General features: G+C 34.7%; 1 protein-coding gene across 2 annotated transcripts; it reads right to left on the reverse strand.

The window, feature by feature from the left end:
• Positions 1-21,908: 21,908 nt before the first annotated feature.
• On the reverse strand, positions 21,909-23,316 carry LOC102583760 (transcription factor bHLH148-like). Of its 2 annotated transcripts, none has more exons than XM_006354254.2 (2): positions 23,156-23,316; positions 21,909-22,893 (listed from the first exon to the last, which is right to left on the reverse strand). In XM_006354254.2, exon 2 carries the CDS (start codon positions 22,835-22,837, stop codon positions 22,109-22,111), a length of 729 nt encoding a protein of 242 aa, XP_006354316.1. In that variant the 5' UTR covers positions 22,838-22,893; positions 23,156-23,316; the 3' UTR covers positions 21,909-22,108. The 2 variants fall into 2 exon arrangements, with proteins under 2 accessions (XP_006354316.1, XP_006354315.1); XM_006354253.2 differs by having other exon boundaries at positions 21,909-22,907.
• Between the last annotated feature and the right edge of the window lie 1,000 nt (positions 23,317-24,316).

A 24,316-nucleotide genomic window follows, 5' to 3' on the forward strand; every position in this document is an offset into this window, starting at 1 on the left:
CATAATTCTTGAAGGTTGAATTATGAGAATGGTACATAAATGTGAGAATTATGCATGTGCTTCAAGGTTTAATTTGAGAATGAAGATTCTATGACTATGGTGCAATTGTGTTATTGATTGAAAGGTCATTCTCCCATATACCCTTACATATTATTATGCATGAATTATTATGACTGTGAATATCTTGTGGTGTTGATTGAAAGGCAATTCTCATGAACACACTATGAACATGATGTGAAAGGTTTACTCACATATTGATGATTCTAAGGTTGAAAGTCCATTCGCACCTAATTGAATCCATGAGCTATTTTATGAGTTGTGTTGAATGAAGGGTAAGATACTCCTTCACACATGTAAATACAATTCAAGACTAAATATGTAAATTTTGGGATAGTAATGCTTAGCACCGAGTGGATATGGAATGTGAGGTAGAGGCCCTCCCATCAATTCAAAAGGTCGGGTCATCTAAAGTAACCTCATGAGATGGAAGCTCCCCCGTCAATACAGTAGGTTTGGGGTTTCTAGAAGCAATCTCCATATCCCATAACTATGTGCCCACATAGGTCTTTATCTAGTGGATCCACATAAAAGCTAATACATGTAGTTCTACCTTAGGCAAGTAGGACATCTCTTTTCGGTGTGGGACATGACACCGGATTCCATGTAGGCTATATTTCCCTACATGAGAAGAATATGAACTATGACAAGAACATAAACATGAACTATGACTTATGACTTCTTAAGAAGTTCTACTTAGTATGAGTGGGGGTATGGGATTCCATTTATGCATTGCACAAGTAGGCTTCAAGAGGAGTTGTAGTGTGGTTCCCTTATGCTATGAAGACTTATGAATTATGCATGTATGATATGTATTATTTCTAAGAGTGACTTTACTTGCTACAAGATATGAACATGAATGTTTCTTTGTCTATGAGTATTGGCAATGGATGAGGTCAAGGTATGATATGTATGATGTTGGTGACCTAAAAGTGGTACTTAGAATTAGGTAGGATTATGGGATCTTACCTATGCATTGCACAAGTATAGCTTAAGGTTGCTTATGAAATGGTTTGACTTATGTTTGTTCACTAATGTGCATGATGACTTTTTAACTTGATAAAATGTATGGTTTCAATTAAATGTCCCTTTTGAGCATGTTTTAAGGATTTTTATGCATAGCTACCATACTTAGTGCATTTTTGTGCTAACCTATATTTTCTACATTTTTTTCTATAAATGTAGGTTCCGGTCATTAAGGTGTACTTCTCCTTTTGTGTAAATCTTGGATTGATTCTCTCCACGCTTTTGGTGAGTCCTCAAGATTCGAGGAGGAAAGTTGTTCATTCTAGTTTATTCTACTTTTCCTTTTGAGACTATGTTGTAAAGGGCTTAGACCCTTATTGATTTTCGATTATAATAGATGGATTTTTGAGATAATGTCTAGACTTCCATTTGGTTTTATTAAAAGACTTTGATTGTAAAAAGTTTTTAATTCCGCATCATTTCTATGACTTTATGATAATGATATTCTAAGGGCTAGTGTGAGACCCCTTCAGGGTTAAGTACATCGTGTTACATCTAGGGGGTACCCCTGGGTCGTGTCATAGGTCCTTTCTTAAACCATATTCTTGATGGCCTATCCAAGGACCCACCTACGGTCCGTGGTCCAATCCACGAGCCATGGTTGTCCCTCGTGGATGGCACCTGAAAGTTCTAAAAAAATGCTATTATGCTCTTCCTTAAATCCGTGGTGTTACATTATCTCCCCCTTGGGACATTCGTCCTCAAATGGAATTCTAGACACCTCTTAAAGGAAAAGACTCAAGACTAGCAGCCCATCATGCATGCAATATCATCAAAATGTACATAACCAAGAGGGAAACATCGACTTCAAGCTAAACATACTTAATGCATTATAAGGAAAGTAGGAACTAGACCTAGCAACCTAATATGCATAAAATTTCAATACCTCTCATGTTCAACGAGGAACTACCATCTCCAAGTTAAAAGCATACTCAACACAATCTCACAGAGCCTTTATGCAATATATACTCAAAAGTATATATCTAGGGAGGAATTATCATATCCAAGCTAAGGCATGTTCATCAATTCATCTCATGAAGTCTATAGACAACGCATACTCAATGCACAACAACATGAGGAAAATCAATCATATAAACTTATTTTCTTTCAAAACAAAAGTTTTTCATGAACATGCATAACATAAGGAAGTCATGGGAAAATCTAAATCTTACATGATACCAACACAAGGAGTAAAGCATGAGGAATTCATCAGTTCAAGCTAGAGTAGGAGTAGAAAGAAAAAGATGAGGTTATCGGGACATCATATCAGCCTCGGCCTCCCAAGTAGCACCGTCAACTAAATGATTCATCCATAACACTTTCACGGAAGAAACTTCCTTGTTCCTCAACTTCTTAACTTGTCGGTCTAAAATCTCGATCGGAACTTCTTCATAAGAGAGATTCTCATTAACTCCCAACCCTTCTAAGAGAACTATAGATGTAGAATCTCCAACATATTTCTTTAACATAGAGACATGGAAAATTGGATGCACCGATGCCATCTCATTAGGAAAATCAAGTTCATAAGCAACCTTACCAACACGTCTCAAAATCTTATATGGGCCTACAAAACGGGGACTAACCTTCCATTTCTTACCAAAACTCATTACACCCTTCATGGGTGAGATTTTCAAGTAAACCCAATCATGAACATCAAACTCAAGATTTCCTCTTCTAACATCGGCATAGGACTTTTGTCGACTTTGGGTTGTTCTCCACCTTTATCTAATGAGGTAAACCTTCTCAATAGCCTCATGAACTAACTCGGGTCAATCTATGTACACTTTGTACCAACTCTTTTCTATAATTATCAACATGGGCACACTTCCCATAGATAATCGACTAGAGCATCCGCTACTACGTTCGCCTTACCGGGGTGATAGAGAACACTCATATCATAATCTTTCAATAATTCAAGTCACCTTCTTTGGTGAAGATTCAAATCCTTTTGATTAAATACATATTGCGAACTCTTGGGGTCAGTGAAAACATCTTTATGCACACCCTACAAATAATGCCTCCAAATCATTGAGGCAAAAACGACCACCGCTAATTCAAGGTCATCGATAGGATAATTCTTCTTGTGTGTCTTAAGTTGCCTTGAAGCATACGCAATAACTTTACCAATTTGCATAAGCACACCTCCTAACCCAATTATAGAGGCATCACAATAAACCACAAAACCATATGTCCGTTTCGGTAAATTCAACATCAGAGCGGAAGTAAGTCTATCCTTTAATTCTTGAAAACTCTTTTCACAAGCTTCAGACCATATGAACGTAGCTTTCTTTTTAGTCAATGTTGTTAATGGAGAGGCAATCGTAGAAAATCCCTCAACAAATCTTCTATAGTAACCAACCAAACCCAAGAAGTTTTTAATATTCGAAGGGAATAGAGGTCTAGGACAACTCATGACCGCATACGTCTTAATAGGATCTACCTCAATGCCCTTACTTGAAACAATATGACCAAGAAAAGCCACAGACCTTAAACAAAATTCACATTTTCTTAACTTTGCAAAAAATTGTTGGTCCTTGAGAATTTGCCACACGATCCTCAAATGATCAATGTGCTCATCCTCACTCCTTAATTAAATCAATATATCATCAAGAACACAATCACAAACATGTCAAGGTATTGTCTAAACACTTTATTCATCAAATTCATAAAAGTGGCTGGAGTATTAGCCAAACCAGAGGACATCACCACAAACTTAAAATGACCATATCGGGTTCTAAAAGCCATTTTCAGAATAACATCTTTCTTAACCGTCAATTGGTGATAACCCGACCGAAGGTCGATCTTAGAGAAGTAACTCGCTCCTTGGAGTTGGTCAAACAAATCATCTATCCTTGGGAGAGGATACTTATTCATAATCGTAACCTTATTGAATTGTAGGTAGGCTATACACTTTCGAAGAGAACCATCTTCTTTCTAACAAACAAAACTGGAGCACCCCATGGAGAGATACTCGGTCGGATGAAAATCTTATCCAACAAGTCTTTCAATTGCTCTTTCAACTTCTTAAGTTCTGTCGGAGCCATTCTATATAGAGGAATAGAAATAGGTTGCCTATCTTGAAGAAGGTCAATACCGAAGTCTATTTCCCTTTCGGGAGGAATACCGGGTAGATCATCTGGGAATACTTCGAGAAACTCATTCACAATGGGGAATGACTCAAGAGTAGAATTTTTGGAATCCATATCTATCACCCTAACTAGATGGTACATGAAACACTTAGAAATCAGCTTTTTAGCTTTAAGGTAGGAAAAAAATTGAACTTTAGGCATAGAATTTCCACCTTCCATTCTATCATAGGCTTATTCGGGAACTGAAACTTGACTACACGGTTTCTACAATCAATAGAAGCATAAAAAGAGTGCAGCCAATCCATACCAAGGATAACATCAAAATCTAACATATCAAGCTCTACCAAATCAACAAGAGAAACTCTATGGGATAAGGATAAGGGACGTCTTCTATAGACCCTCTTAGCCACAACTGAATCACCAACAGGGGTAGAGACAGAAAAAGGTCCTAACAATACATCGGGAAGAACATCAAACCTCATAGCCACATACAGCATCACAAAAGACAAGGTAGCACCGGGATCAAGTAAATCATAAACATCAAGTTAAAAGAATTTCAACATACCGGTAACCACATCGGGAGAACCCTCTTGTTCACCTCGAGTCTGAAATGCATATAATCTTTTTTGCTTGGGACCACTCACACCTGAACCACTTGGATCGGATGAAAGGTAGGGTTGAGCCCTACGATTACTATCTCCTTCATTTTTAGCAACTGAAGGATAGTGCCTTATCTTGTGATCCTTCTTACCACAACCAAAACAAGCATTGGAACCTGCTAGACACTTGCCCTCATGCTTTCTTCCACACCTAGCACAATTAGGTAATAAAGATCCACTACTATTTCCTTGAGGTTTAGGGTTAGACACCCTCTCTTTGTCAAACCTTGAACGACCACTTCCACCGGACTTAGAGTTATATCCTCGGTTCTTGCCCTTTTAGTTTTCTAGACCATCTTTCCGGAGGATTTCTCCTAGTGAAGTCCCTCACTTCATATGATGTCATACCCACATTTGGGTTCAAGAGGACCACAACTTCCCTATTGGCCTGGGCCATCACGGCTTGAGCCAACACTAGAAAAGCAGCCTTAAACTCCACATTAGTCACTTGCTCAGTCAAAGGGTCAACCAGAGCTTGAGGAGCTTGAGGAAGAGCTTCTTGATCCACATTGTCTCCCTCATTCCTTCTAGCAAAATCTCTTTGAGTAGTCATGTCCTGTAGAGTACCAGGTAAGGATAAAGAGAGAGACTTTATAGAGTTAAACTCTATCGCACGACTTAGAGTGAAGAAAGAAGTGAAGTTTTCTAATCATCATATAGCATGTCATTCATAAATTTGGCACGCTTCACACTTATGAACAAGACTCTACTTGACGTGGTTTTGAGACATCCTATAACCATTCTAAACATTGTGTGTGTCACGACCCAGGGGTACTCCTAGATGTAACATGGAGTACAAGACCCCGAGAGGCCTCATAAAAGCCACTTAGCTTTCATAACATAAGATAATAGAAATGATCAGAAATTTTGAAACATTTAAACACAATCAAAGTCTTTATAAAACGAAGCGGAAGTCTCATACGATTGTCTCAAAACCATCTAATACACAGATTCTTGGGACACAGCCCATACAAAAATGTTCAAAATATAAAATGAAAGAACATAAGAGAAATGGTGGCCAAATTCTCGAATGCTATGAGGAGTCACCAATCTTCAAGTCTTTCTTCTACTAAGATTCTAGCCACGGGGATGAAAGTCGAGATCGTCGAACCCTATATTTGGATAAGAAATGTAGGCAAGAGTATGTGCTAGTACAAGAATGTATAAATATGGTAACTTGCATAAACAACATAAACATAGGCATTAGTCAACATAAGACATAAAGCATAATCAATGCACATAATAAATCATCATACATAAGAGAAGTACTTCTTGAAGTAACCTCAATTCATACTTAGCCAAGAATTTGGTCATCCCCTTCTAGTCTTACATATCATGGAAGGCAACTCAAGCAACAATCCATGATAATCATTCATCATAACATTTTTTATATTATTCTTACTTACTTTTAAAGACATGGGGAATAGCCTCTTTGCCTAACTTATAAAGGCGCATGGGTACTCCCCTCTTGCCTTACATAAAGGATCATGGGTACTCGCCTCTTGTCCACTTTCATTATAGGGACATGGGTACTCAACTCTTTTCAACATACTATGGGATCATAGGTATTCTCCTATAATCCATCATCATATGACATGGGTATTCACCTCTTGTCTTTCTACAAAGTCTAATGGGTATTTGCCTCCTGCGTTGCTATAAAGGCTAATGGGTATTTGCCTCCTGCTTTGCTATAAAGGCTAATGGGTATTCGACTCTTGCCTTTCTACATTTAGGATCGTACGCATTCGCCTCTTGTCCAACCTACTAATGAATCATGGGTATTCGCCTCTAGTTCCTTTACTTAGGATCGTGGGTACTCGCCTCTAGTCCAACACCATATGATATGGGTATTCACCTTTTACCCTACTTCATGGAATACGGGTAATTGCCTCTTATTCTATTCTGAGGAATATGGGTAATCGGTTCATATCCTTCTAACTTAGAGGTTATGGGTAATCGCCTCTAGCCTGATCAATTTCTTAACCTTTTAACTAAATTCATTTTAGGTGAGCAAATCCTTTCAACTTAGAATCATTCAATGTGAGAAAGCCTTTCACATTCATACATACATAAGGAATCATGTGGGTAAACCCCTTCCACAATAAAACCCTATCTTAAATCAACAAATCATACATAAGTTTTACTCTCAAAGCCATTCTAGTCATAATTCATCATACATGCTTCAATCTCAAGCAATCCATATCTATATTCTTCAATCTCAAGCAATCCATATATATATGCTTCAATCTCAATCAATTCATATCTATATGCTTCAATCTCAAGCAATTCTAATGTATCTCATCAATCCTATAAGAATACATCTAAACCCATAAATTCTCCTTTCATGGCATAAAACCCAATTGCATCAATTTCATCTTTCTAGACATGGGTTAGGCATGTAAACTCATTCTAAAAACATGTAATCCTATCAATTCATGCATAAACAATCATAACCCAATCATTTGGATCAACATTTATCAAGACCTATAACATTAGAAGAAAACCCTAACTCAATTTGGGGAAATTCTACTTTTCAATTGGGGAATGTTAGGGGCTCCATTGATGAAAGGATTTCATGGATGAAAAGCTATCATACCTTAATAAAAAATCCCACAATTGCTTGAGGAATGGAAACTTGACCTTGATCCTAGCTTGAACTCTTTCTTCTTCTTCTTCTTCAAGTTCTAGAGAGAGAAATATTTTGGAAAGTAGAGCCCAGTTTCTTTTGGTGAGTTTGAGAGAATGATTTGAATGAGTGAGTTTAGGGGTTAAAATAACATATATAGGGGTCCTAGGCTCGGGTAAAACGACACCACTTTGATTTAATTAAAACCAGAAAAGACCCATAAGCCCCTAACTTTAAAATTGTTGAACCCCACCTACGACTTCACTGACGGACCGTGGACTGACCTACGGTCCATCCTGGTCAAGCGTCGCTAGATCTAGAGATTTTTGGGTCGACCTACAGTTCCTTGACCACAGACCGTGGACCTACCAACGGTCTGTTGGTCATGTCGTATGTCCTGCCTTAAACCATCTTCTTGGTGGCCTATCCATGGACCCACCTACGGTCCGGGGTCCAACCCATGAGCCGTGGTTGGCCATCGTGGATGGCATCTGAAATTTCTAAAAAAAATGTTATTAGGCCCTTCCTCAAATCTGAGGTGTTACATCAATGAACTCTTGAGAATCTTCCTTAACCTTGGAACCATGAAACTCCAGAGGATTCATTCTAGTGAAGTCTCTCACTCTAGTTGTCGTCGTACCAACATTTGGGTACTTAGGGACCACAACCTCCCTATTTACTTGAGTCGTCATGGCATGAGCCAACACTTGAAAATCAACCCTAAATTCGGTATTAGTCACTTGCTTGACCAAAGTGTCGACCAAAACTTGAGGATATTCTCGTTCCACATTGTCACCCGCATTCCTTCTAACATATGCTCTTCGAGGGGCCATATCCTGAAAAGCATCGGATAGAGATTAGGAGAGAGACATATAAAGTTACAGTTATCGCATGACTTTTAAGTAATTAACGAAGTGGAGTTTCCTAATAATCTTACATGTTCTTATTCATAAATGTGGCGCGCTTCACACTTATGAACAAGACTCTACTCTACATGGCTAAGAGACTTCCTAGAACCTTTCTAAACCTTGTGTTCTATATACCAAGTTTTTCACGACCCAAAGTACACCCTAGACGTAACATGAAGTATAAGACGCCAAGAGGCCCTACACAAGCCACTTAGCATACATCATACAAGATAATAGAAAACGAAATGAGTTTAAGAGTAGCATCGTATATCAAAGAGCTTGACAAAAGTAGCCGAAGTCTAACATAAGTCTCAAAGCCATCTATTACATCACAATGAAGTGATTAGGACGCAACTCATACATCACTTACAAAATCTAGAATGAAGAGACATGAAGGTAATAAAAGAGACTCGGTCCTTGAAACATGAGGACTCACTAATCTTGAATGCCTATATGAGATCACTAGCCACGAGTGTGGAAGGTAGGAGCGTCGGACCTACATTAGTAAAACAATATAGGAAAAAGTATGTGTTAGTAAATGGAATGTACCAAGTATGATAGCAATACATAAGAGTTATGAAATCATACTAAAAGGGACTTTATGTGACATGCAATGACCAAGCTATATAATAAAATAACACGCTAGAAAATATAAGTCATAACCATGGTCAATGCAAGCTAAACATCTTTAAAACACCTTTGAGATACTTTTAGAAAGTAACCTTAGTTCATTATTGTGGGAGATTTACCTTTAACCAACATAGACCATGTGAGCTATAACATGGAATTTGGTGTCTATCCCACACCGTAAAGAGATGTCCTTACCTGTCAAGGTAAAAACCATGAACTTCTAGCTTAGGTGGATCCCCTAGTTAATGTCTATCTAAGACAACCTATGGTGGCACATAGTTATGGGACATGGGTAGTCCCCACTTATCCACTCGGTGCTAAGCATATTTCCCACGGCATAGTCATTATTCTTAACTTATCTTATTATCCATGGAAGGGCACATAAATTAGCCAACCCAAGCTAGAATTCATTAGAATATCTCCTTAATCTCGATTCATTTTAGGTGAGAAAGCCTTTCAACCTTATGAATCCTATATGTGAGAAAATCCATTTACAACAACAACAACATCGATGCCTTACTCTCAAAGCAACCCTAAATCATTCTCATTAATTTCATAAAGAAATATGCATATCTTCATAAATTCATCTTTCATAGTTCAAAAGCTTCATCATATAATCAAAATCTAGAAATCATGGATCATGCATGGGTTAAAGTGAATTCAACTTAAAACATGCAATTATCTCAATTCATGCTTAATAAGTCATAAAACAATCTATTGGATCATAATTGAAAAGAACCCATGAGATTGAATGAAACCCTATGGAGGAAAGAACTCCATAGGTGAATACTATCATACATTGATGTCAAAAGCCCACAATCAATGTTGAATTGGAGACTTGATCTTGAAACTTTAGACTTCTTCTTCAAGCTTTAAAGAGAGAAATATTGGGAAGAACTTGATCAACTTTTGAGAATTTAGGAGAATGAGTTCAATTGGGTAATTTGGGGACAAAAACATTTATATGAAGTCCAGGATAAAGGTAAAACGACATAGCATTGGGTTAGAATAATTAGGAAAATACCCAAAAGCTCCTCTTAAAAATAACTGTCGGATCCCATCGACGGTTAAACTTGCGGTCCGTAGGTCCTCAGACTGACCGTACTGGTTAATCGTCGATGGGTTATTGCGATTTTAAAAATTGTCCCACTTTCGACAGATCCCATGTACGGTTTGTAGGTCACATGACATCCGTAGAACCCATCTTTGACCCTCAAAATTTCACCAAGTCTGAGACTCACCTATGAGACCTATCTACGACTCGTATATTAAATGACGGAGCACCCTAGTGAACCGTAAAGAGGGTACTGGAACTTGAATTTTGAAAAATATTCACCCCACCACCTACAGTTTCCACCTACGTTCCGTAAGAGCACCTACGGTCTGTAGGTGGGGACGTAGACACAGTCACCAGCTAAGAAAATTTTGTAATTTTCCTTCTTTTCAAATCTGAGGTGTTACACTACCGCAGACTGAGCAACCACTAGTGCTAGTGGCACTTTGAGATGCATAGTCATGGAGGCACATTTTGCTCCTAAATTTGGAGTGGCTAGCACTAGGCCTATTGTATGCCTTCAAGTGTTGATAGAAAATGTGCAATGGTCGTATGAACTCCTGACACAACTATAGACACGAGTGGCAGATGGTTTGGTCTCGACCCCGATGCCTTTTAAAAGTAGGTGTCGGTTGTGGTTGAATGACAGGATCAAGGGAACGTTCATGCATTGACCTCTAGCTGGTGTTGCAGCTCTCTTCTAACCTCAGGGTCAACCTCACCCTCGGCTCTCAACTAGGGCTCTATTTGTAGGATCAAAAGCATCACCCCCAGTTGCAACACCTCTTATGCAAACCATCTGCAAAAGAGTGGTACAAATGAGATTTTCAGCAACCAGACACAAGTAAGTACGCATGATAAGGAATCAAAAGAAGTTTTCCTAAGAATGTCTTATAGCATCCCAAAGATTGGATATAGACGTCTTTGAACCGACTGCATGACTCTTAGATTTTAGTTTTGTACCAATGAAACTGGTGAACTTGGGGATTTGATTCCAATTTTTTTACAACCCAAAATTACAGGTCATGATGGCTCCTACTAAATCTATTAAATAGATAAGACAATTCTTAGCCTAGAACCGGAGTAACGGGCCTAGGGAACAAAAGTATTCATAATAAGATCCAAAGTAAATAGAAGAGATAATAACGGGAATCACATAAACCAACATATATAAATATACATAGAACAAGGAAAAAAGATACAAAAGATCAATCCCAAAACCTAGTGAACATAGATACAAAACTACTACCAAAGACCGAGTACTAGACTAAACATATACAAATATACAGACTATCTTAGAAAATAAAAGATCAGTCAAAATATACAGAAGGAGATAAGTCAACTCTGGATGTTAGTAAGCTCACCCTAAATCTCTGATTATTAGTTGCACTACACAAGAATCAATGTGGTCAACTAGAACTAGGATCTACATCAGCGAAAAGAAATGTAAAGTGTATTATGAGTATCAAAACAATAGGTATAAAATAGACATCATAGGCTGACTCATATTGAGATTGCGAATGCATAATAAAATGTGAGTAAGAAAAATAATAAGTAAGAAAGTAGAAGGATACATTAACAAAAATAGTGCATAAGACAATAGAAAGATACACTAACTGTAAAGTAAATCATCAACTATAAAAGGAAATTCTAAAAGGATGCCAAAACATTTAAAGTTATCTATAACCTATCTAGACCCTCATAAGTCCAAAAGGTGAACATAAAGGCAAAGTAAAATAAATAACCCGACCAAACCTCAATAAGCCCGAAGAGTACACACAAGAGATAACAACAAGAAGGACTATACCAGGAACAACCATGAACTACCGATTGGAACTCAAGCATGGAATATCCGAGAATCTGACCTCAGAATAGTCGTAAAGCAAGCATAGTTCATCCTGGAATTTGACATCGCGATTGCTACACGAAAGCCAACCTCTCCCAAAAGTTTACATCGGGATAGCAGCACGAACCTAGCATCTTTTAAAATCTTACATCAGAATAGCTAGTCCCTCCCGAAATCCTACATCGGGAAGTCACAACAAGACTAAGCATCTCCCAAAATCTTACATCGAAATAACTATTCATTCCTAGAATCTTACATTGAAATAGTCACAAAGAAACCTAGCTTCTCTAATAATCTTACATCATGATAGCTACAGTAAGAGCCCATCATTTCCCAGTATCTTACATTAGGATGATTAAATCACAAAAAGAGAACCAATATTCTAGAATAGGACTAAGAACCTAATATACCACAATTAGCCTAAAGCTAATACTAGAAAGGTTTTGGAAGGTAAAAGTCCAACCTGATGGGTCACACCTAACCCTCATTTCATCCTGGTCAAGCCTAAGCCACACGAGTTACCAAGGCTAAAGTCAGAGGCACGCACTAGGCAGCCCTATCCTAAGGCCCTATAAAACAATAATAATTCAATCCTAGCCCATACATAGATAACGTGATCAACAACTTCAATAAAGTCAAGGATATGCAATATTATTCCCAAATAAACCCAAAATAAATCTAACGAAGCAATAGGAATATCACCAAGAATCATACTAGCTAACCCAACTCAAAAACTATCAATTCATCATGCTAAGTTAATTAACGAACTAAGTCTAAGATTAGTAAGTTGTAGCCTACCTTGGTGTTGATCACATGTGCTCTAAAATCACTAAAATAGGGATTTTTCCTTTATGAGTTGCCTATGAAATATGTCACGCTATTAAATTAATGTTTTACATATCAAAATGAGTGAATTGATATCCATATTTCTATAAAGAGTCTCAGACCCACAATTGGGTAAAAAATGGGCCTCTGGGACCCATACATAGAAATCATAAATTGACTCACCCAATAGTTCCGCACCAGCTCAAGGAACTCGTGCCTCAAAGATTGTCACAATCAAAGCATAATTGAAGCTTAAAACAAACAATGATCAACTAGCTCTAGAGCAAAAAATTTAGGAATCAAAAAGAGGGAATTCGATAGAAACTTACAAGATAAACACAGTATAATCGACCCCTACAAAGTCCCCAAGCAATGATCAACCAATTCTCAACATTTCTCCACAATTTCCCCTTAAAATTGAGCTTAACCAAGCTTAAATGCTTGAATAAATGAGCTGACATTTTGAGGAATTATCAATATAACTAACAGGCATAAGCTTACGCGATCGTGAGGCTTAAAGGGCCATGATTGTGATGGTCAATATTTGACCGGGTCCAACTGACCCTTCATCGCGATCGCAATGGTCAAGGCTCACAAACGCGAAGGCCAAGAAAATTGTCCTTCACAAATGCGGTGCCAAGCTCATGCTCGCGAAACAATTTTACTAGCCTTCACGAACATGGATCCAAGCCCAGACGTAGAGCAAAGCGTGGTGCACCAGAAAAGGTTGCAATAGTTGAGACTAGGAATTGAGAAATACTCCAACGAGGTCTCGTGATTCATTTTGAGGTGTGTGCATGCAAACAAACTATACTACCCCATCAAATTTGACATTCCAAACTCAACAAAAATATTGAAACTTACAATAAAGGTCGTCTTGATGAAAACCGAGTCCCACATTCCAAGCTTCATTTTAGCAAAAAGCCATAAGGTAGTTCGAAATAAGTTGAAATGCCTCGAGATCTGAACGAAAGATTCATCTAGACTAAAATTGATGTTCTGGAGCTAATGAAACGATCTGAATACATTTCAGGGTCGGTTACCTGAAGTTAAACATCTAAACTTTAGAAGCTCCAAAACACAAAAACTTGCATAATAATCAAACAAATTGCCCAATATTGACCTTCCTGTCAGTCCTAGCAAGTCAAAAATGACTTGGAACATCTATAGGAAAGCTCTTAATGATGAAAATATTGAATAACAGAGAGAATGACCTAAAGGGTCTTTATATTAATGCACCTCCAAACTATGCTTCAAAATTACGCCATGTCCTGATAATTAGGGGCAGAGCTACATGGAGCATAGGGGGTTTTATCTGGACCTCCCTTCGCCAGAAAATTACACTGTATGTATAGGATCACATTGATTTACATTTATATACTTAATGATGAGCCCTGTTAACATAAAATAAAGGCTTGGTTTAGTGGTAAAGTCGGTTCACAATTTCAATAAGTCTCCTACACTTCATGGGTTTGAATCCGAGTAGCAACCTCTTTTTTCCTATTCTGCTTGTTGCATTCTTTTCCCTGGCCTCGGTTTCATTGTTTCCATACTCCATAGGGCCATAAATGAAAAAAGCGTAATATGATATTTTAAAATCCTATGTTTTATTGTTCGTGTTGACATAGAGTTTTATCTAGTTACATATATTTGATCTGACCCGTTTATATCTCCCATGATCCGCTTATATGTGGATACTATTAACATGCTTACTTTTTTTTAACCCCTCAATAGAAATTTTGCCTCTTCTATTGCCGATAATCACAAAACCTATCCTTATGAGACCTATTGCCTATCTACATGGAGAACCCAGAGTGATCCGGAAGGAAACGAGGTCAACCAAATAATCTATAAGAAAACCTTATAATATCCGGTGATTGGTAAATTCTCATATGGCTAGCCTGACATTGAAGATGTGAGAAAAATGATACCTAAACAATGTGAGTTGAAAGGCGAATCAAAAACCGATAATATTACATTTATCAAAAAATTAAAGAGTTGTGATTTATATCAAAGTATATTGATGGTAATTAAATTAAACAATGATGAATAGTTAAATGACTCAATCTAGATAATATAATTGCTTAAGAAATAATTTGAAAATGTGTAATATCTATGGATTTAATTTGAATTCTTGTGTTGTTCCTGTAATCCAAATTTTATATACTCTACTTTCCTTTTGAGTACATATACTAAAGAATAAAATAGAGAAAGGGAAAGAAGGGAATAGGAAGCTTGGTTGAAGAATATTGTAGGGTTGTTGTTTAAGTTATTCGAGACAACATGATTCATATGTTTTCTTTTTGCTTTGCTTTAGACGCGTAAATTGAATCCTTTGATCATATGATACACACATGATTACTTCAATACTAAATCTTGTTTCTTTTTCACCTGTATATATCATTTGCTCTTTCATGCTAATACTGTATTATGAAAAATCAAATTATATCATTATTATTTCGGATACATAAATGTCAATTGATTTTAATCTTCATCTAAATGAATAAAAAACTTAATAATATAGATATTTAATCATTAATGTTAAAGTTATACTCTCTAAGAAACGAAACAATCAAGCGACTAGCACATTTTCACTAGGCATTTAGTGTATCCGAAAATTTGAATTGCATAAATTGATCGATAATTATTTTGTAAACAAAACATAAAAAATTATGTTTGATTTCCTTGATATAGTCATGATATTAAAAATTTATTTTATTAGCATAATTGATTTTATACAAAATATAAAAAATAATTGAAAATCGGTTCTCAATCACGAACGAGTGGTAGGAGGATTCAATTGATTCCCCTCTATGGATTAATTTTATTATGTAAATAAGGAGAAAATAATTATTTCTGAATTATGTATAGACTGTCGAATTACATTGACATATAGAGAAAATTCTAGTACAAAGGCAAAAGCTATTTTTTTTTTTTATCTCTCACTTGGGTTTTGGAGCTCATATTAGAGTTCTGATCAAATTTGGATCGCGCATTGCAAAACATATTCAGAAGTGACACTCCTAACATAATTTTTCAAATACTCAGTGATCAAACCTGAGATTTCTGATTAAGGGTGGATCAATCTAGCAGTGCATCCCAATCTATATTGGTAAGCAAAAGTTGTTCAAAGACGGCTTTAGGTCACAAATTCAAATTTTAGATTTGACGGTTTGGTATTTATTTGAATGCACTTGTATGAATTTCTAGTCCTGACACTATTTTGAGCCGGTTGAATTAAGTTATGACATTCTATTCATCCAATTTTACCCATATTTTGATACAAGTAAATATTGAGAAGATCAACCCAACTTATTTATTAATGGAAAAATTACGCGACATAATAAAATAAGGTCCTATAATTATTTGAAATTGCAATGGTTTAAATTATTTTTTTACATAATATATTGATAGTTTGGAGTTTATAGTCAATACACGCGGATACCCTTATTATCCGCACAGATACAATTAAAAAGATATATTATATATTTTTTGGATATACTTATTAAGTAGAGTCGTCAATATAGGCTAGGCCCGTTGGGCCGGCCTGGCCTAACCCGGGATTTGATAGTGCTGGGCTATAATTTTTGGAGCCCATTTAAGAAAAGGGCATTTTAGCTCGGCGTAAATAAGCCTACCGATTTGTGGGACTTGAGAAATATGGATAGGAGCGGCCCGTGGGACAAATAAAATTAATTAAAAAATAAAAAATAAAATAGAGTATTAAAAATAACAAGAGTTTAAACTCAAAATCAGTTTAAAGTTTGAAATATTATAATTTAAATACAAATTATGTTTATAAAATACATATTACGTAAAATAAAAATTCCCTAAAATTTCTAGGAATCACTACATAGGCCGTAAGCATATGAAATATTGTCATAATTTTTTGTGTTTTATTATGATCATTGGAAAACAATTTGGTTTATATTTTTATTTAGCTATTTATGCTTTCACTTGAAATCAAACTTAATAAATATTATAATGATAATTTTATTTGTGGATTTGATTAACAAGTAGTAACATTAACAGCATGTAATATTATCTTGTCGATATTTATGATAATATTTTTAAATTATAATTTAATTTAAAAATTATAAATAAAATTTTTTTTACGTAAAGAGGGCTGACCCGGCAAGCCCGTAGCCCACGTATGGGTTGGACCGACCATTTTCTGGCCCACATCAAAAATGGGCTAGCTCGGCCTGACCCGTCAAATTTCAAAGCATGTATGGGTTAGCCCAGATAGGATGGGTTAGCCCAGATGGGATGGGTCAGCCCATATTGACAGCTCTATTATTAAGCATATCGACATAATGTATTTCCCTAGTGTTATATGTGGATATAATGCATTCTGATATAGGAAATCATATGCGCATTGATACACTTATTACGTGCATAAATACAGTATATATCGCTACATTTTGAAACCAAAATTCTACTACATTTCTTAATTAAGCAAATTTCTCGCTATGTTTTTTAATTACAAACAAAACTATATCTATAAACAAAATATTCTATTCATTCATTCAAAGTTCAAACCCATTTTTAAATCAACAAAATATAGCTCAATTCGTCAATTTTGACAACTATGTGGTTAAATTTCATAGATTGTATGAGTGATGAATTTGTTGTTGAAGAAGACGTTAAGCATATGTTTTATTAGTAATAATGTTAATAGTGCGGAGAGGTTAGATATTAGAAAAGTATAAATAGGCTGATAATGGGTAGGCACACCACATGGTGGTCACTAAATGATTTGATTCTATGGTGGAACCCACCAAAGATAATAATTTTTGAAACATTTCCTGTATTTTATGTTAAAATAGAAATATAATCACTTTTTGATGGATCTGTCAAACCTATTTTATTTGACACTATATATACTTTATGTTTCTTTTGGGATTTTAAGTATATTATAATCTAGATGGGGCCTAATCCTAAGGGACATAGGTCATGTCTACCCATGTGCCATTGCTAGCTATGCTTTATGATTGATCAACAACTTTGATTTGTAGTTTTCCACTTTGGTAATGGGTTTGAATTAGACATCATGATTAATATTAATGTTGTTTAAGTGTTGTCCATTTATCTTTTTTATCTTTTGTGTCCATGAAGGGTTTTTTTCTCAACCCTTGTATTTGATATTTATATTATAGCTTGATTAAATTTGAATTCATATTTATAATTTTCGTATTAGAGTAAAATACTCTGTAACAAAAATGACTTTATATTTAAAAAAATTCAAACCTAAAATCTATGATTAAGATGAAGGAGTACTCACGTACTACACCACATCATTTGTTGGTGTGTGAGTAAAGTTTTATCCCCCCTCAAGTACACATGAATGAGGTGTTGGGTTTATTTTTTTGCATTAAGTAATCATTCTTATCTTATCTTTTAGTTTTCATCTATGATACATATATATTTAATTTTGATCGGTTTTAAGAATAGGAAAGAGAGAGAGACAAGGGGGGAATAAAATAAAAGACTATATTATACCTGTTACACTTGAGGTTCTTATGTTTGTTAAATATAATATTTTTATTTTTGTCGAATTTAGGAACAAAAATTTGGTGGACGAATTAATGCACATGATGAAAACTTGTGGCCTAAACAAAATTAGCCACAATACAATGTAGTCATGATAACTACTCATAAACACTAGCATCTCTGTTAATGTACGTACAATTAATATTTTACTAACTAATAGTATCATCTAATGCTTCTTCAACAAGTTAATTTATCTTCTTGTTATATAGAAAAAAATATATTCTAATTTCATGTCCAATTTGTATCCAATTTTCATAATCATACATGCACACTGATAAGTACATTTATTATGTCTATTACTCCCTCCGGTCATTTTAAATTGTCATACTGCACTTTTCAAAGGCCAATTTAACTAATTTTCAAAGTTAAGCTAAATTACATTAATTTGATATTTTAAACAAAAAAAATTAGATATTCAAAAACTATTCGAAAAGTACTATAAATTGCAAAAATTTTTGCATATCAATATGATGAAAAATACATCGTAAAATATTAGTCAAAGTTCTTATAATTTGACTCTAAAAAAAGAAATTATGATAACTAAAAATGGACGGAAGGAATATATTCTCTCCATAATAATACTACTAATAAGTTAATCTTTTCTAGTGCATGTTACAAATTATTACCTCTAAATTCTAATTAAACTCATCACAAGTAAAAGAGCATATTCTTCTTAGGTAAACTATACAACATTGAAAGGAACATTTTTTCAAATGGCACCATGTTAAATGTGGCAATTTACACCTTATAAGGTCAAACAAGTATAGGAGACGACATTTTGAATTATACATAGAAGTCTCTAGTGGTTTGATGTACCCATTTGACATTCTCCATCTCAACATTAATGCTTGTCATTATGACTTATATACCTAAATAATTCTAATTTCAAATAAATTTAATTTCACCATGGGGTTTGCACTAAAATGTAAAAATAATATACTCTCTCCGTCCCATTTTATATATGTCATCTTTTTACTTTGCAATCGAATTAAGAAATGAAATAACTTTACCCTTCTACCCTTATTTAATTTTTTTGGAACTCAAATTTTCAATCAGTGAATATGAATTAATTTATTTTGATTAATTAATTTAACCAATGAACATGAATCATTTACTTAACTTTTCTAAATTGGTCAAATGTATGTTTTCAATGCTAAGTAACTCACAAGGGTAAAAAAAAAAAGAACAATATGCTAATTTATGCATTGATTTTATGAAATGACAAGTATTATGGGCTAACTATTTATAGAAATAGATGACATATAAAATGGGACGAAAGGAGTACTTACTTTGTGCAATAATAGTTGTTCACTATTGATTTGACACACCCCTTAAAAAACAATAATAATAGGGATGATATTACTATTATACCATTTGACTTTATTAAATTTAATGTTTTGAGAAATGTGTTAGATGATTAATAGTATTTAATAACAAGGGTAAAATACACACAAAAAGTAACTTATTGCTTGATTTTCTAAATTGGACAAATATTATTAGACAACTATTTTTAGTATAGTGGACAACTATTATTGGACGGGAGAATATATTAAATTTTGAATTCATAATTTTGAAATTATCAATTTAATGTTAAGAACCTAAATATTGAGTCCAGTAATTTTAAATTATGAATTCATCTCTATATATTGAAATAAAAGTAAGAAAAATATATATTGTAATCTTTTTTCATTTCTCATCATCTTCTCTATAGTAGAAAATAATTTGGGTAGTGTTGGTATGACGATGAGCAAATCAGACCTCGAAAAGTGTAGGTGGTTAGTCAGTTTGAGATCAAATATATCAACTAACCACAGATGTCGACAGTTTAAGTAACTGTCATCTTTTTAGCTGACTGTGGAATCACACACATCAACCCCAATAATTGCCAAACCACAAAATAATTGTGTATATAATATCTCATTAATTTCTTCTTTGAATGTACGTAGAACAAAACAGATTTTAGTTTGTTATGACATGATGCATTATGATCAGTAGATAGAGTTTGATAATTAAATTATTGAATCTATTAGAACTCGTTTGATATTAGGTATAATGTATAATAATTTAAGAGACAAGATAAGATGCATGATTATCTTATCTTGCGTTTGGTTAGAGGTAGTAGACAATTTTGAGTATTTATTCTACAATTTATACTTAAAATGAGTTATTTTATATATATGATAAAATAACCTTTGTCAAAATTAATAATTTCGAGATAACTTGTTACCAACCAACGACCCCTCGGTATACAAACTTAATTATATGGAAAGAGAGGCAATTATTTCAGTAAAGAAGGCCTATTGGCCTGTGAAAATTAAAGGGACAGCTAAATGATTTTTACAGTCAGAAAAGATAGTGAGATAGGCACATGGGTATCTGAATTGATGTTATGCCTTCTTTTCTTTCTTTTTGCATGAAAACTGCTCCATCTTACTCTTCATTCTGTCACTTCCTTACTTTATGTTGTATTTTACGTGCACTCTCACTTCTCTTTTTGTCCATCTCTCCTAACACCTACTTTTCTATATACCAAAAATACAAGTGATTAACTTCATATGAAGTTACTGAACTACTATTTGTTTTATAAAACAATATTACTTTAATATCACGCAAATTCACTGACATATATATTGCTAACTACTCCTTTAATTATCACTGTCACAAAAGACCATTGAAAGGTATTTCTAAGCTGAAATATGTAACATTTAACACAAAGGAATTAAAAATTTGTATATTTGTGGGTGATACTTTCTGCTTGTGGGTGATTAAAGTAAATACGAAAAAATTATAGTACTTCTTTCTTTACGCTATCCCATTTTTCATACCTAAATATGATATCGTTATTTTTTATCTGAAGTACTATAGGTGTCCATTTGAATAGAACTTCACCAACTCAAAACCATATTACAAATCCTATCAAAAGTAAAGGAGAAATATGAACACCTATATTCATTCAAAAATAAAGTTTTTATTCAGTAAACCAGCATGTATGCCCAAGTCATATTGGTTGCACAACCAAAGATCATTTTGTGTTAGCAGTACACAGAGAGGGCTATGAATATTAGGTCAGAAAGTCAGCCGGTCCCATTTACTAAAGTGGGAGTGCACAAGGACAAGAAGCCACATGAAGTGCTGCTGCTGTTGCTGCTCATAAATTCATTTGTCCTGTTTGCAACTTTAATTTAACCCCACCATCTTGTAACTATTACTTACATTACATTTACATACAGATGGTTCCTGAGAGTGCCTACGGTACAAAATACAAAATTTATCTTCTTGCTTGTCCTCCTCACTGAAAATGACAATTCAGTTAACTTATTATTACCTGAGTCATGGATGTGTCATCTTCATACAACTTACTGACTCTCGACAAGAACCAAATGGCACTTCCAACTCAATCTTTATGTATTTGATACTCAACAAAATCAGAATCAAACTAAAAGTTTGTGTCTAGAAGTGTCAAACACTTGTATATATATTCATTAAATCAAATTTTGACTTGTATATACAATCCTATAGGTAGCCAAGAAGCTTCTCGAATGTATATTACATATTCGTAGGAGATGATACCATTACAGAACATCTTACACATGATGTGTTTATATCAGATGATCTATGTAATTAAAATCAATGAGTCAAATTAATTAGGATAGATTTCATTCTAGATCCATTTCAAAACCAGCAAAATTATTACTGCCTTATATAACTGATAATTCAATTACTAATATTGTCCCAACACTTGAAAAGATAGAAGAAATATATGTAACAGAGGAATATTCATAGAAAGGGAGAGAAGAAAATAGATAAAATAGAAAAGCAAGAAAACCATAAATCATCAAATAGGAGGAGGTCGACTCGAGCTGAGCTGATCAAGAGGAGCAGTAGTACTTGAGGAAGCACCAGAAAGGAGGTCAGCTAAAGCGCTCATCGCTCGAATTTGCATCTCAAGAGCTGCTATGTAATCAGTAGCTTCATCTAGAATCACCGGCAGCGGTTGTTTCCGGCAACCAGGTACAAGCCGTCCTAAAACTCGAGCTTTTTTCTGAAAAGCCGGCAAATTCTTCGTTTTCAGCTTCAAAATCCCCACTCTTGGCTTCCTAGGTAACCGGCTGGTAGAGGAAACCGCCATTTTCTGCCGCTTGGCGTGTTTCTTCATGAACTTGAGCTTGAGCCGGTTTGTAAGTATAGCTCGGCTCCACCTGGATCGTCCTTTAGCAGTAACGGCAAGGACTCTGTCAGCAACTTCACGTACGGCTCGACCGCCTTTTGGCGCCGGCACCGATGAAGTCGTCGTCGCCGCCGCTGGTGAACTGATCCGCAATTCACGGAGTGCTTTGAGTAGCTTTGAAGAGTAAACTTGCTGTTGAGCTTGAGTTTTCCATTCAGTAGTATTACTCGGAGTTTCATTGTTGCTGTTATTGTTATTGTTGCTAATGTTTTGAGTTTGACTTCTCAAACTTTTCTTACTCTTTTTTCTCCTTGATATTACTCTGTCAGAAGACGTTACAGGATTCGAGATCACCGTTGAAGACATCTCTACAACCATTGGTTCCATCCGATTCATTTAAAATCGAATCAAATTTAGGACCGAATCGATTGAATCACTATCCAATTTGAGGTCTGAAGAAGAAAACCTGTAGATTCAGTCACATGAATAGACAGATATAAGAAATAAAAGGCACTCAAACCAATTCAGATTCAAAGATAGATTCTGAAGAAAATAAGAACGAATCAATAAAATTCGAGTCAGATTCGTAATTAGCCGATAAACTAAACACAGATAATTACAATTAACACACAAAAAACAAATCACAAAGCAAAAGATCACTTGTAAAATGCATTTTAGGAGGAAGTATGAACTGTTAAAGCCACTGATTATTACCTGATGATGATGAAGAAGAAGAAGATGAGGATTAGAAGTGAGAAATTATTTCTTCAGATTGATGAATCGGAGAGAGAGAGATTTAGGAGTGGAGGGATAGGAAGGTGGAAGGAGAAGGGGTAATTAAGGGGAATCACGGAAAGGCACGCATTGGCCCTCTTTAAAAAGAAGCATCAGAGTATGTATGTGGGCGTGTTTATTTCTTTTTTCTTTTTTTACTTTTTTTTCTCCCCACATATTTAACCCCAACATATACACTAAAATCTCTCTAAATTAATATTATCGGAATTACAAAATATTATTATTCTATGGAGGTATTATTTAAAGAATGCTTTTGAGATTTAATAATGATTAATTTAATTACATCGTTCATGGGATGAAGCCTCAAGAAATTTAAATAAACCCACTAATGAAAAGGACATCATGAATTTTTGGTTATGATTGTTAATTTCCGCTACCACAATAAAATGGATGTTAATAGCTTGTTAGATTAATTGACTGCAAAAGATACATGTTCCAAGATCGAGAACTTAGAAGAAATTGTGGATACCATCAGAGAAAACAATATTGATGATGAAGTTGAAAATAATATAATACCTTTAGAACCAGTTACACATAAGAATGCACTTATCGTGTCTAGAACTTTTCACATTTTTTGTTGTAGTTCAAGAAGACAACATTGAAAGTTTTGGATGCAATAAAAAAAAGTTAGAGATAAGATTCAACTAGATTTAAATTTTAACAAAAAAACACTAGAATTATATTTAACTAGATTGTCTTAGATATTTTTGTATTTTTAAAGAATAATTAATTTATAATGGGACCAATATTTATATTGGGGTCTTTTGAAAATATAGTATCATATCAAAATCGGTGAATTTTTCCACTCGCCCAAGTCGGGAACAAAAAATATATTAACTTAGAGAGTTTATTAATTTACTAAGTATTAATTTAGAGAGGTTCTATTGTAATCGGTTCAAGCTACATTGATAGTATTAAAAATGTTTATAATGTTTGTCTATATATAAAATTTAAATCCATAACTTTATGTCATAATATGATTAGACACAAATTTTTTTTAATATAGATGGTTAATTCAAGCTTCGAGATTATTTTATCCTTAAGCAGAGATCTCAAGTTAATTCAAGCTCCGAGTATGAA

The sequence above is a fragment of the Solanum tuberosum genome, unplaced genomic scaffold, assembly GCF_000226075.1.
Source record: "Solanum tuberosum cultivar DM 1-3 516 R44 unplaced genomic scaffold, SolTub_3.0 scf00169, whole genome shotgun sequence".
In the NCBI taxonomy this organism is placed as follows: Eukaryota; Viridiplantae; Streptophyta; class Magnoliopsida; order Solanales; family Solanaceae; genus Solanum; species Solanum tuberosum.

Bases quoted from the DNA above. Each gene is read 5' to 3' on its own strand.
- LOC102583760 (XM_006354254.2), bottom strand. From the start codon at position 22,837: ATGAATCGGATGGAACCAATGGTTGTAGAGATGTCTTCAACGGTGATC.